The sequence below is a fragment of the Pseudopodoces humilis genome, chromosome 2 (assembly GCF_049639895.1).
Source record: "Pseudopodoces humilis isolate 2021_Gansu_Grassland_sample_001 chromosome 2, ASM4963989v1, whole genome shotgun sequence".
Taxonomy (NCBI): Eukaryota; Metazoa; Chordata; class Aves; order Passeriformes; family Paridae; genus Pseudopodoces; species Pseudopodoces humilis.
In genome coordinates this window covers 19,423,347-19,437,381 of record NC_142201.1, presented here as the reverse complement: position 1 = coordinate 19,437,381, position 14,035 = coordinate 19,423,347, and the positions used below count along the sequence as shown (strand labels likewise).

General features: G+C 41.6%; 2 protein-coding genes across 2 annotated transcripts in view; both read left to right on the top strand.

Moving 5' to 3' along the window:
- The window catches only part of WWC3 (WWC family member 3), a 98,959-nt gene extending 96,416 nt beyond the window's left edge, over nucleotides 1-2,543 (top strand). The window contains exon 23 of the mRNA XM_005516620.3: nucleotides 36-2,543. Within this exon, the coding sequence (XP_005516677.3) occupies nucleotides 36-102 (67 nt within the window). The 3' untranslated portion in view covers nucleotides 103-2,543. The remainder of the gene's footprint in view (nucleotides 1-35) is intronic.
- A 3,161-nt stretch (nucleotides 2,544-5,704) lies between these two features.
- The window catches only part of CLCN4 (Cl-/H+ antiporter 4), a 42,559-nt gene continuing 34,228 nt past the window's right edge, over nucleotides 5,705-14,035 (top strand). Inside the window, exon 1 of the mRNA XM_005516621.3 lies at nucleotides 5,705-5,820. The gene's annotated coding sequence lies outside the window, so the exon portion shown is untranslated. The remainder of the gene's footprint in view (nucleotides 5,821-14,035) is intronic.

Sequence of the window (14,035 nt, the reverse complement as noted above, 5' to 3'; positions counted from 1 at the left end):
TTATTTAGCTCCTTTTTTTCTTTTTTTTATCACAGAGAGAAGATAGCTTTTTTTACAAGACCAAGGATTAACATACCTCCTCTGCCAGCTGATGATGTATGACATGTTGCATTGTAAACATGAAGTATTTATCGCTTTTATTTTAATGAAGTTCTTAGATTAGACAAGTTTCTTTAAAAAAAATTGTGCAAAAGCTAATATACACGTTTTGTAAAAAATAAAAAAAAGTTAAAAAAAGTAAACATAAACAAAAACATATATATAAATATATATACATATATATTTTATAATAGCGACTGCAACAAGGCTTGGTTTTTCCTTGTTGTGAAACTGACATCTCTGAAGACAACTTATTTTATAAAAGATCGACTATCCTGTTAAGAGCGTGTACAGTTTTTATGCTGTTTTATTTGACTTAAAGGCTGGAAGACAGAAACAAAGTGAGTTCAGGCAAATTCACTGTAGTGTAATTTATTTATAGTGCCTTTTTTCCTTGAAGGAAAATACCTACTTTAAGATGTATTTTAAGACTGAAATTTTGTTCCTCAGTATTTGTCATACAGTAGAATGGAACCATTGAGCTGGTTTTGTTTCTGATACCTGAAATGAAAATACTATGTTCTAAAATTGTCACTTTTTTCAGCTTTATTATCTGTAGCTTAGTATGTACATTGTATTCTTTAGCACTGTCTGTGTTATAGCAAAATATTATCACCTGCAATTTGTTTAACACTAATTAGAAGTGATGTTAAACATTGCAGAATTCATTTGCATGTTCTTACTGTGCACTAATAGATTGTTTTCATTTCTGTTGTGTCTAAAGTATCTTCATATTCTTAACTAGAGCCTCAGTTTAAACGGGGGAAGGAAAAGGGTGACAGGTCTTTGTTTAGCTGTTTAATGAAAAGGGAATTAAAGGAGCAGTGTACACTAGCTGTGTGGAAAGCCTGCTAATGGACTATAACAGTAATTTCTACAGTTCTACAGATTCTCATCTGATTCTGGAAAGCACATGTGTTCTGATTTCAGAAAGCAGCTGCTTTAAGTAAGGGTGCTTAAACACATGTTCATCCTAAAGGATGTGCTTTGTGGTTACTGCAAGTTCTGTTGAACAGTGACACTTTCCAGGAGGAGGGTGTATATTTAGGGAAGGTACAGCTCACTTGATTGCTAGTTGGACCAGCTAAAATCTGGTAAGAAAAAATTTTATTTGTTACCATCCATTTTAATGAAAGACTGTCACCCTAAATTCCCGAGAATGCCAGTTTTGTGTCCTTGCATTCTGCAAGTATGTAAAAATACTTCTTTACTAAGCTACTATAATAGAATTTCTCATATTTTTCTAATAATACATTACTGCAAAGAGAGGTGCCCGACACAAGACTGACTTTGCAAATTACTGGAATATCCCCGAAGAAAGATCATGTTGGCTCTTAATTAAAGATCAAATTGGTTTCAGATTTTTCTGTCAGGAAGTCAAAACAACAAGGGCCAAAATCCAAACAGACCTATCAGAATATTTTCAAATATTCTGTAAGTAAGTTTGATCTGTGAGTTTCAAGAACTTAGACTGTTATCTTGTCAAAGGTCAGGAAAACCAGGAAGAGAAATTGAATTACTTTTACTTTATCCATGCTGAGGCAAAAAGTAACGGGGAAAAAAGATTGTAAGCATAAATGTTAATTAACACAGACATTTAAGGTAGTATTTCCTGTTTCCTAATATGGCCTATAGTCAATACAGGCATCAAGTGTTGCAATCATATAGCAATTTATATGAAATTGAAGTATATTTAGCATTTATTGTGCTATTCTTCCTGAAGCCTGTTTTGCCAGTAAGTTTCGATGGGTGTGTATTGGGTTCCTTGGGCACAACTAGACTTTATTCAGAAACTATGAAGATAAAAACCAAATCATGTGAGAAATTTATAGTGTTTGTGTGAAAGTCTAGGGCCAGCAAGCTTTTCAGTGCTCATTACTTTAAAAGACCAGTCAGTCAGAATTTTGTTTCTCATTTCCAGGGGAGGCTGTCACACAGTAGTGTTTATCCAAAGTTACCACACAGTGACACCAGAAGTGCTTGCTGTGTGTTAAGAAGAGACAGCAGCATGTTCCTGTGAGGCTGGTCAGGTACTGGAAGGGGTTGCCCAGAGAGGTGGAGCACTCTGTCCATAGTGTGGATAGAGACTTAACTGGATATAGCCCGGAGCATCCTGGTCACATTAGGCCTGCTTTGAGCAGGGATTGGGGTAGGGACCTTTTCTCCACCCTGGATTGTTCTGTGACTATAACCAAGGAGCAATGTCCGGTGGTCTCTCTGTCAGGAGGTTTTTAAATTGTGACTGCTGTGAGATGTTGTCGGTGTATCTTGCGGGTCTGTGATTCTGACTGCTATAATGAGTTCTGTCTTGATGTGGTAATGAGTTATCATATTCAGTATTCATCTCCCTTGTTTTTGTCACAGTTCTGTATGATTGTGTCATTTTTGTATTATTTGAAAGTATTTCTTCTATAAAATAAAATAATTTGCCATAAACAGAAAAACGGTTTTCTTGTATGTCAGAGATATTTCTTGAATCTTTTGTATTTGCCACATTCCTGATGATTTAATGGAAAAAAGCAATATTTTTGAATAACACTGTCATTTCGGTTAATGTAATGAATTTTCAAATAGAAGTGAGTGAGACAATCTGGGAAACTGAAGATGTAGAGAGATTATATTAAGACCTAAAAGAGGTGTGGAGTGTAAGGAATGGCAGATGTGTTCTTCCAAGTGCTTATCACTCATGATAAGTTGACAGCTTTATCAGAATGTCATATTTGAATATTCCCAGAATTCTTGGGTAGCTTCACTTAAAGCACGTTGAACTGCCCATTTTTCATAGCAAACATTTGCACTTTCTAAACTGATATTGAAAGCAAGTTGACATTATTAGTTCTGTAATATCCTACTTATGACTAATTCCAAGATGGAAACCACTCAAAAGAATACTGGTTGGCTTTTTTAGGCTGGTGTTTACTGCTGCTTTCACAAAGGAAACATTAAATCTTCAAAATTACAGAACAGCCATTTCTCAGTTTCCCTCTGCAACCCTAAGCTGCAGGAGCACAGGCAAAATCATAGCAAGGACATGTGACTCCTGTCTCTCCAGTATTCGCAAGGCATCAAGGGTATGACAGAGTTTAGGTTATTTTTAAACAGTCTGCTAGAAATAGACATTTGGAACGGCAACTGTCCCCATCTCGCTGCCGTCAGGAGCAACAACAGAAGCTATAATGGGTACGTCAGGTTGGGTTTTCTCCTATAAGAATGAAGTCTTATTTGGTTTTCTTTCTGCAGTTCTCTTAAGCACTTTGCAGGACTTAAAGGTAAGTGCAATATAAAAAGAATAATTGTTTTTTTAATGATTTAGATGAACTATGTCTTTTGCTTTCAGTGGATGTAAAACTGAAGTTTGAATTTTTAGGGAAGAGGGCCAGTCATAGCTTGTTTTGACCCTAACCTCCTTTGTGACTATAGTGTTGAACATCTTTGAGAGGAAGAGGCGTTTACAGAGAGACTTGAGAAGCTGCAGGCTAACAAAAGCAAGACAGCCTTGTCTAAAACGTCATGTGAAGAATGTATTTTTTTTCTCTGAGAGCACTCAGTTGACTTGAGTAGCATCAGAAGAAAATACCAAGGAGTAAAGTTGATATGGTTTTGGAATCTGTAAATGCCAATTAAATCATTTGCTTGTGCTTGGAAAATCTCCATATTCTTGGATTTCGAAGCTTCTTAGGAGCTGGTTCTGGTTCCTTACAATTTCTGAAAATCTTTTACATTTGAGCATAAATATCTATTGTATTTTCAACAGAGAATCAGGTATTCTGTCACTTTAGTCACTTTGTCTGCAGTTTAACCATCCAACTAAAAATGTACTTTCAGTAGGAGATTTAATGAGATCAGCTGGTAATAGACAAGATAAAACCAGGAAATTAATTTAGGAAAGTCTGTCCAGGAAAAAAATGTAGGATTGAAACCCTAACACTTTAAGTGCACAAAATCACTATTATGTGTTTAGGGCACAGTGTTTGTGTTCAAGTGTGTGGCTTTGGCATAGAAGTTCCCAGGTGTAGATGTTTCACCAAGTAAATGCTACTTCCTGTTTTCCGTATTTTCCTCTCAGAAACTGATTGAAGGAAATTGCAGTTGTATTATTGAGAAAATAAATCAAGTGGTCAGTGTTTAACTTCCTTCACAAATTCAATTAGCCTATTAATACTGATTTTAATGGGCACGAAGAATAGACACTGGCAGGAAGCTGGCACTAGTATCACTTTTCCACATTTCACTGACATGAAAGGTTATGAAGGCCTGGAGCTATTACTGATCTATGACTGGTAGAGGATTATGATCTGCAGTGCTGTGTGTGAAGGGCATAATCAAACCTCTTCTCTAAAGGCATGGTTTTTGCTCCAGAAATGTGTGGGAACTTCAGATGAAGCAAGTTAAGTTCAAATTTCTCAATGAAATCCAGTGTGGCTTCTGCATGGGGAGTCCTTCGCAGAAATACGTGGCACATCCATAAATGACTGCTCAAGCACACTGGAGCAAAAAGGTCTTCCAGAACTGAATTCCTTCGACTTTGAAGTGAATGGGAGTCACTCATGTGCCTTCAGTCACCTGTATTTTCATGGGTGCTTGTGCAAGACTTCCCTATACTCAGCTGTTGTATCTGCTTGGAAATACAAAGCCTCTGCCTGGTTACCTGTAGGGGTAAACCCAGTCTGCACAATATTCAAATACAGAAAGCTGAACAGTAAGGTGAATGACCTCAAATAGAACACACTGCACACGTACAAACATTACAAGGTCTTCAGAAAGAACAGTTACAGCCTCTGCCTAGTGGCTTGTACAAAATTTTTGGTAATTCTTGCCTTCTTGTATAAATCAAATACATTGCTGAGTATGATAAAATTCTTAAACATTCCCCTTGCCCCTCAAAAAAACCCTCAAAACAAACCAAAACCCAAACAACAAAAACCAAAACCAAATAAAACCCCTGAGATTACAGTTCAGATGCTATACAGTGTTAACCAAAATGTGAAAGTCAGGCTATAATTGCCTTTTCAAAAAAATATTTTAGGAAGTTCTAGCCTTTCAATATGTGAGAAAGCTTAAGGAGATGTTTTGAAAAGTAAAAACAGGCTGGCATCCAGGAGAGGATCTTTCAAGCAGTGACAATGGCATTGAAAAAAAGGCGGATGGATGGTGGGATGAATTAAGAAGTGAAGGTAATAAGGATGAAAGCTTTGAGGGAGGTTTGCAGGGCATGAATATGACACGTAAGATGGAAGGAAGTCAGTTTGGATAAGCTTGAAATGCAGTGCCAGAAAAATAGCTTGGGATAGTGAAGTTGCAGTTTGTCTCATTTCCAAGCTGCTGTGATTACAGATTTCACAGGGCAGCAACCTGGCCTGCAGAGTCACCAGGAATCCTTGCTGCTGTGCACACAGACACTTCTATGCTTTTACCCTCCTAAGAAACGAGAATGTTGAAAAAAAATACACAGAGCAGTTGATTAGCTCAGGTTAGGGAGGCAAAAAAGCAGCGTGTTGCAGTGGTGCCGGAAGCGGCAGGGCAGGGTTAAGAGGCTTCCGTTTAATCCCGCAGGACTGCGGGCTGTGCGTCTCCCCCCAGCAGAGATCCTATAGACGGAGGATGCAGTCACGTGATTGTTACTGCTTCCTCCCCATGACATCACTGCTGCTGCAGCCATACCGCCCAAGGAAGGATGCTATTAAAACCCTTGCGATTGGGCTAAATGATGTTGCATTGCAGGTAAGCGACATAATTCTTCGGAAAAAAAATCATTTGCCAGTTGCTCTTGTGCTGCAGTCGTAGAGCTTCAGCTCCGTCGGGCAGAGTTTGTGCTGGAAAATAAAGCAGCACATTTTCTCTGCAAACAGAGGGTTTGCAGGTGCAGAGGCTGCCTGCTGGCTCTGTGCTGATCTCCCGGCTGACATCTCCAGTAGAAATGCTGCCAGATGGAGCTTTATAGCTAAAGAAGGCCTTTTGTTCCCTGTACTTTCCAATGGCTCCTTCGGGTGTCTGCGGAATTCTGTATTTACGTGAGCAGCCATCATCATTCAGTCGTGCAAAGAGAGCAGCAATAGAGTTTTGCTTGCATCCCCTGCCTTTTTTTTTTTTTTTTTTTTCCTGGATGCTTAAAGGAAGTTGCTCTTGTGTCTAAGCTTATAAAGGAATGAGGATTAACTTGCCTGAGGGGTTAAGAGGTGTATTTGGGGAAAGAGGCTTTTCCTTAATTGTTAATTTTTGCTGATGTGCTTTCAAAGCACCTAGTCCGACAGGTTTCCTGCATAATTTGCTGTATTAAAACGTCGGCTTTTCCTTGTCCTATATAAATATGAAAAATCCTTTTCCAAAAGGAACGTAGGAGATGACAAGTGGATTTTTGTTCCCTTGCAAAATGCCGATCACCAAAAGGCTGAAAAATCTATGGCAAACCATGCTTTTGGACTTAATATTTGTGGAAGCAAAGTCCAGAGTCTGTTTTCCTGGTGTGGATGTTTAATTCTGTGCTCTGTACAAATACATGAATATATTTGTATATTTATAATATATCTGTAAAGGAAAAATGGTGACTCTCCTGTGGGGCTTTTTTTTTTCTGTATAGCTTTTAAAATACATTTTAGGTTTTTAAAATTCTTAATTTTTTTAAACTTTATTCTAATACAAATACTGTGAGAAACTAAATTAATTTTGAGTTTATACTAGTCAGAAAATAAAATTATATATATTTTTTAACAACTGTGATTAATAATCCTGTGCCTTTGCCAGAGAATAGAAGATGACTCAGCTGCAGCTTCATCAGGCAGAGTCAGGTGACTTTTTACTCCTGGTCTACAGGAAGTTTTTTTTTTATTCTTCCAAATCCTGTTCTTTGTTCAAATAATTTTTTCCCACTATTGGAAAAATCTGAGAATTTGGCACGCCTAGAACTTCTGTGTGCTCACCCATACATTAAGGGGGGATATTTTGGATCTCCCATGCCAAAGTAGATTGTACATCCTAGTGAAGAGTGAATTCTGGTTTCCAGTGATCAGGTGTTCCAGTTGTGTCAGGATCAGAAAATAAGTTGTGTGCAGGGGGAAAGTAGATAATGAATTATTAAAGTACAAAAGGACACTGGTTTTTCCAAACTGAAAAGAAAAATTTCAGTTTTATTTCTCTTCAACAGAATCTCTCCTGTTATTTCAAGACTGAGCCTCTAAAGTGATAGAAATACAAACCTGTTGCTGCATAAGGTGATGGGGGCGGGAGGGAAATTGCATCCTGTCGGTGCCAATGCTGGGTTTCTTCTCCTTGATTCCTCCTAGAGTCCAGGCTGGCTCAGTTCTCTCCAGCACTGGCTGTGGGCCAAGCTGTGCTCTTTCTGCCCACCAGGCTCACTGAGACTTGGCTCTTTGCCCACACAAGGAGCACAGCAGGGCTGCCACGCTCAGGTTCACAAGGGTGAGGGGTTCCCCCCTACTCTGGACCTTATGCAGTGCCCTATGGAAATATGTGCTGGACATGAGTTCCCCTGGTCTCTCAATTTGAGTCAGACATCTGTGCAAGAAGGCAGGGCAGAGGGCACCAGCCTTATATGTATGCTGGGGCCTCTTGGAAATGAAGGATTTAAGTGCCTTAAGAGTTACTCAGTATTACAGAGGGTCCTGGGTACATTTGGAGCTGGAAGGTGCTCTCCCTGGCAGGACTGGGGTGCCGTGTGAGGGCTCCAGCACATGGCTGCAGAGTGCTCAGCCCCTGTGCCCACAGGGGCCTCTCTTACAAAGGTTGTACCTTTTCACAGTAGTGGCTGGTAGCTTTTAAAGAGGGACCAGAGGAGGAGATAGGGAGTGTTGACCCTGGGTTAGAGAACTTCCTTCCTATCTGCCTGAACCCAGCAGGCCCCTCTGGAGCGCTGTAACCTCCTGGGGCTGGGAACTGCTTCATCACAAAGTTGTTGTTTGCTGACCTGGAGGGCAGCATGAGCAGGACTGTGACTGTAGCCAGGTGCTACAGCAGAGGAAAAGGGGATGCTCCCAACCCTGAGTCTCCTCCACAGTCCAGAACCGTCTTGCTTGTGTTGGAGGTTGGTGTTGTGTTGTGTTCAGCCTCTCTCAGGCCTGAGCAACTCCTAGCTCAGCATAGTGCTCAACCCTCAAAAGTGGGTGATGCCCAGAGGTACCAGTGCTTTTCCTGGTTGTTTTTGCCATCACGCTGCAGCTTTCAGGGTACCCAACAGTGGGGGGTGTGTGTGTGTGTGTTAATTTTTCCTCTTAGTGACAGGTTTTAGAGAAAGATTCCTGATTAATTTTTTGTGTGTGCGTACATACACACCAGGTGTTGGTTTTTTCAGCTTTCTTCATCTCTAGCCTGGCAGAACTAAAAATACACACATGATTATTAATGCCAAAAGAGAGACTCTGGCAGGGTAACACTAGGCTGCTTTTCCTAAGGCACTTTTAACATTTTGCTCTTAAGCATCACCCCAAGGAATGTGTTTCCCCATCTTGCAGAAGCTTCCTCTCAGGGGGACGAAATAACTTGTCTGTAGCTGTGCAGCCCATCGGCATTGAATGCAGCAATGAAAGCCAGTGCCCTGTGAACAGGAAAACATTACCCTTCTGTGTGAAAGTGACCCACAGCCTCCACTCAAATCACGAGAAGTGATACGGTAGAACAGATTAATGGCTTCTCTAATGTAGGTTTATCAGCTTTATTTCAAGCTGAAGACTTAAAAAGGTTTTCAGAGGGGTCCACTGAGTGACACTGAACATCCCATTTCTTTCCCATGGAAGAGATGTCAGGAGTAACTGTATACCAGGGCAGTTCCCTTCTGACACTGCAACTCTGCTCTCTCTGAACGCATTCACTTTTTCTTTTTGCAGTTCCAAACCTGGTTTTCTCCCTTAATCTTAAAATTTTCTTAATGAAGAGGCAATGAGCAGAACTGGAACATGAAATCTGGTGCTGCAAAGCTCAGCTGCAAAGCTCCTTCATGAGGAGGAAAAACCCTGTAGCACCCCTGACTCTTCAGATGTGGCTTAGAGCTCCGTGGCAGTAAAATCCATGGGTTCAGAAGGGAAATTCCCCCTTTTTTTTGTGAAGAAGGGGGCTTGAGGGAAACCAAAGATAGAAACCATTTATGCTCCTACATTGTTAGGGCTGGTTTCCTGGGTGTCCTGTCTCCTGAAATGCGGTTTCTTACCCAAGAGTTGAAGGCATCCAGTGGTTTACCTTATCAAATATGTTTTCTTTCGAGAAGTGAAGGGGGTGTGGGGTTGATACAGCTCATGAGTCTTGTCTGCCTAAACTTCTGGGCTGTTAGCAGAGGAGCATCCTTTAACAGATTTTTCAGCTCAGTTTCAAAACTGCAGATGAATGTTCCAGAGGCAGTGATGCTTCTCTCGTGCTTTTTCCACTCTCAAAATCTGCACTAACAAGTCAATTTATTGGAGGGACCTTTAAGACTCACTGGAAACAGAGATGTGAGTTTAACATTTTTTTATATAGAGCCAATTTTGGTAAAAATGCCATTTGGAGCTTGCAGGGAAAGAGTTGAGATTTTTTTTTTTCCCCCCTTGCCTTTCTGACATAACTGAAAAGCTGAACTAATTTTGCTCAGACTTTCCAAGAAAACTTGAAGGGGGAGCAGGGACATGATATTTCATACCAAAAGAAATTGTTTTCTAAAGGGAGAGTCATTGTGGGAAGGAGCAGGGAGTGGGTGTGGGGGTGTGGTTTACCCCTCAGAGGAAGAGAATTTTTCTCAGGAGGAGCAAAGGAGAAGAGGGAGTCTGGCTGTGCTGGAAGGGTAGGCAGCCCTGTTGGTTGGGTGTCAGGTCCCGTCCATGGTGCCCCGTGCCTCCCTTCACCTCTGCTCCTGGCCTGCCCTGTTCTCTGTGCTCACCCGCTGAACTTGTGTGGTGGCTGAGGAGGGGCAGCTGGAGACTGTGGTTTGGTCAGAAGAGTGCCTCAGTTTTCTGCCATTTATCCCAAATGTTCCCTCCCACCTTTCCCTTCTCTCCAAGGCCCTCTCCCCTGTGATCTGGTGCTCTGTGTTTTTTGAGCTCTGGCTTCATAACTTTTTCCATAGAGGTTATTCAGGGTAAAGCTGCACATCAAAGATGTGATTGTATTTAGCTTGACCACACTATCATAGCTGGAAACTCCATAATATGTGGTGGTGGGGCCATACAATAAAATGGTGCAATATTTTACAGTACTGTTTCTGACACTGCAGCCTGCCTGTGCCAGTGTGGTGAGAGGCTGAGGGTTTGCAGGGCTATTTACTTGTATTTGGAGGAGGTGCAGTTAGTCCTTGAATTGTAGGAAAGGCATTTGCCAATTTTAATATCTTGTCTTTCCTCTGTATTTTCTCAATTTCTAGGGAATTTTTCCCCCATATAATGTTTCAGAAAAAGGGCTGTAAGTGGGTTCAGCATTTTCTGCTTTTTCCAGGTGTCTGAACTTTATTACTCTGATTCAAGGACATTTTTATAAACTTCATCATTAAGGCAGGAGGTCAATAACTCGTTTGGCTCGCTCAGTCTGAAGCTTCAAAATTGAATAATCTTAAATTTCCTGTAAATATTTTTCAACCTATAGAAAATGACCCATTTAACTTGCTGGGGATTCAGCCTGCTTGCTCTTGCTGAAGAATTCTTCCTTGTAAAATCACCACCCAACAGTATCTTACTTCTTGTTGAGAATAATGTTTAATAACGGTTTACCTACTTGTTTACCTGTCTCCTATATCTCAACATTGCAATTTCTAAATCATCTTCTACATGGCAGGTGGTGGAAGGGGGAATAACATCCACACCACCTTGGCCTTCCTTGGTCTCTTCTAGGCTAAACAGACCTCAGTCTCTGACCCCTCCCCAAAAGACACACGCCCCTAATCATCTCCCTCTGCTTTTCATTCATGTCTTTCATGGTCACCTGGTTAATAATCTTGCTTGCTGCCTCCTCGGCTGTCAGGCCCATTTTCTCTGGCCAGGTGGTGCTGAAGGCCTGTGGTATAACCACGCTCAGCTCTAGGAACTTTCTCCCTCAGCCTTACCCTCTTAGGGCTCTGTCTGAACGCTGACCCTTCCAACCCCAACCATTCCATGGTTCCGTGATCCAGCTCACTCTGCTGGCAGCACTGGACTGTTTGCCTGGGTCCAGGCCCTGTGAGGAGAGTGCTCTGTGTCCATCTCTGTGACTGGGTCTAAATTCCTTGGGAGTGGGGCTGGACGGATGCTGGCAGAGCACCCAGCTCCCGGGAGGAGGTGCCTTTGCGTGACAGATCACCTTGAGCAGGTGAAGGCCACAAGGCTGGGCCACCATGCTTGGTCCTTGGAACAGCCAATACAAGTATTAGGGGCACAGAGTGGCAGAAACATCTGCCAGTGCAAAGGGGTCTTGTGAGGATTGTCAATAAAATGTCATTGTTCATTACAGACTACTATAGAAAATAAGGGATTTTCACAGCCCCCATGCTTCTTCACTTTTGCAGTAACTGCTGTCATGTCACACCACATGAGCACAGCCCATCTGACCAACAGTTCAGGTCAGTGGTGGGCTCAGCTCTGATGGAATCATGATTCAAAAGCTTTGTGTCTGGAGTAGGATCTCCTGTGTTTTATCACCATGAGTGTGTTGGTACTAGAGCATGGAAAAGCCCTGAGACACACTGTGTTCTCCTTTGGTGTTCTGGTTAACGCATTACACGTTTTTAAGAGATGGAACCGGTGATGCTTTGGACACCCTAAAAAAGGCACTCCACATGTCAATTGAGAAACTTGCAATTGGCACTTAGGCTTCTGCTTTCTTCTCCCAGCCTCTTGCCATGTTCACTTATTCTTTATGCCACAGCAGAAGAGAAGTATTCTTTGTTGCCTGCATCCTGTCATGTGTCACATAGCAGCCCCCCACTTCAAGGAAAACAGCAAAGCATATAGGTGAATGTCTGCTGGAAACATTTGAAGTGTTGAAGTAATTCAGTAACTGTGATCTGTTGAAAGTAACTTGAAACTTGTTGGAATTGCATTAAAAATCATACTGGCTGCCTCAGTGCAATGTATCCAATTAAAACAGAAAACAGGATGAGGGGAATGTAGCATGGAACTAGCATGTCTCTGAGCAATAGGCCAGGGCCAAGACTTTTCCTTTGATGACTGTTCAACTTCTTGTTTTCCATCAGTATGCTTTTCAGCCTCTTTGAACCATGGGCTGTTTTGGTCTGCGCTTGCCACGTCAAATACATTTCATATCCGATCAGTCAGCATGCTACCTAGAATGTCAGTTCACTCACTGACAGAGCTCTTCTTTACATTTGCACATGCTATAACAGTGCTCTAAAGCTGAGAGTTTGTCAGCATTTTCACTGTAAATGTGATTTATCGCTCTTCTATAAAACTTAGCTGCAAGCTGATCAAAGTCAAGTGACGAGTTTACTCACTGTGAGACTTGCAGAACAAATATGACCCTAAATATACTACTACCTTTTGGTTCTTTAGAAGATAATAAAAAATGAGTAAATGTAGTATCAGCTGTGCTTGTTGGTGTGTTCTGGTCCATCAGCAGAACATCTCTGTGTTCTGCACCCTGGCTTCTGTAGTTTGTTTGCTTTAATCTCTTCTTTGCTCTCCTTATGTGTTTAAAAATTATCTAGTTTCCTTCAGTCATAAAGCTTCACATAAAGGCTGATATTTGGACTCTTACTTCCAGCTTGCTCTCATGCAGCTCCACTGATATTTGTAGGGTAACTAACTCCTTCTGGCTTCAGAATACTGTGCATCAAGCATGTCTAGCTGGGAAATCAGGGACTGACCATAAGATTGATCTGGCCCAAGATTTCTGGAAGATGTCTAGGGCTTTGTGTCAGCCAGAAAAGCCTCTATCAGGAGGCACAATTGTTAGTCCAGCACTGTGGCCTCTCTTGACTCAGTTCCTGCCAGGACTTTGCTGCATCTACAGGAACACAGTAGTCTGGCATGGGTCTAAATCCAGGGAAGTCTGCTAAACAGAAACCTTTGAGTTCCAGAGATATGTGGTTCAGTCAGGTTTCTTCATTTTCTAGTTCAGTTTTCAGAAAGAACCTGTTTGCAATTATTAAAGCAGAGTATTGACACACATGTTCAGTTGTAGATATGGTAAGCTAGTTAGTAAAAATGAGTGCTCACTGTTAAGGAATAAAATGGCTGGTGGAATTCAAAGTGGATAAAGGCAAAGCAAAGGGGAAAATGTCCCTAAGAGATTACAGAATGACGGGCTCCAAACTGGCCACTGTCTCTCAAGGAGTCACAGCAAACTGCTTAGTGTTGGATGTCTGCCCTAGGAAAAGCTGGTAGAGTGCCAGAAATTATTAGGAATAGAATACGGGGACTAAGCAGGAAACAGCCCTTGCACAAATTATATTGCATTAGCATCTGTAAAAAGAGTGGAAAAGGACAGCAAGGAAGTCTAAGACATGGAACAACAAAGGGACAAAATACTAATGCATTGACAATTCCTCAGGAAGACTCAGCATCTTTCAGTGTATACAATAAGCTCTGTCAGAGCATCCAAATCTCTTAGATGCTGAGGTCTGAGGAGCTGCATTTGTAACTAGTTCTGTATGTCATGGTATTGCCATGTTTTCTTTTGAACTGGTAGTGTTGCACTCATTAGACCAGATGAAGATGTCTACCTCTGACATCTCTTTGTGATTGTCATGGGGCGACTTTACCTTTAAGGTGGTTTTGGGAGCTAAGGAAGTTGAAGTTGCTGGGGTCTGATGGGAGTCTTTTCTCCTGACCAATTATCGGTCATTACTGGGAATTGACAGCAGTTTTGACCATTGAAAAGTGGGATCAACTTGTGAACCCTACCTTAAGATGTAAAGCTAGAGATCTCTTGTTCTCTTTGTTTCCTGGCCGTGAAGGGTGGCAGAGCTCCAGGCCTCCCGTTCCCTTCCCAGGCCATGTGGCCGGGCAGGGGCTGGGCTGGGCCCAGCGGC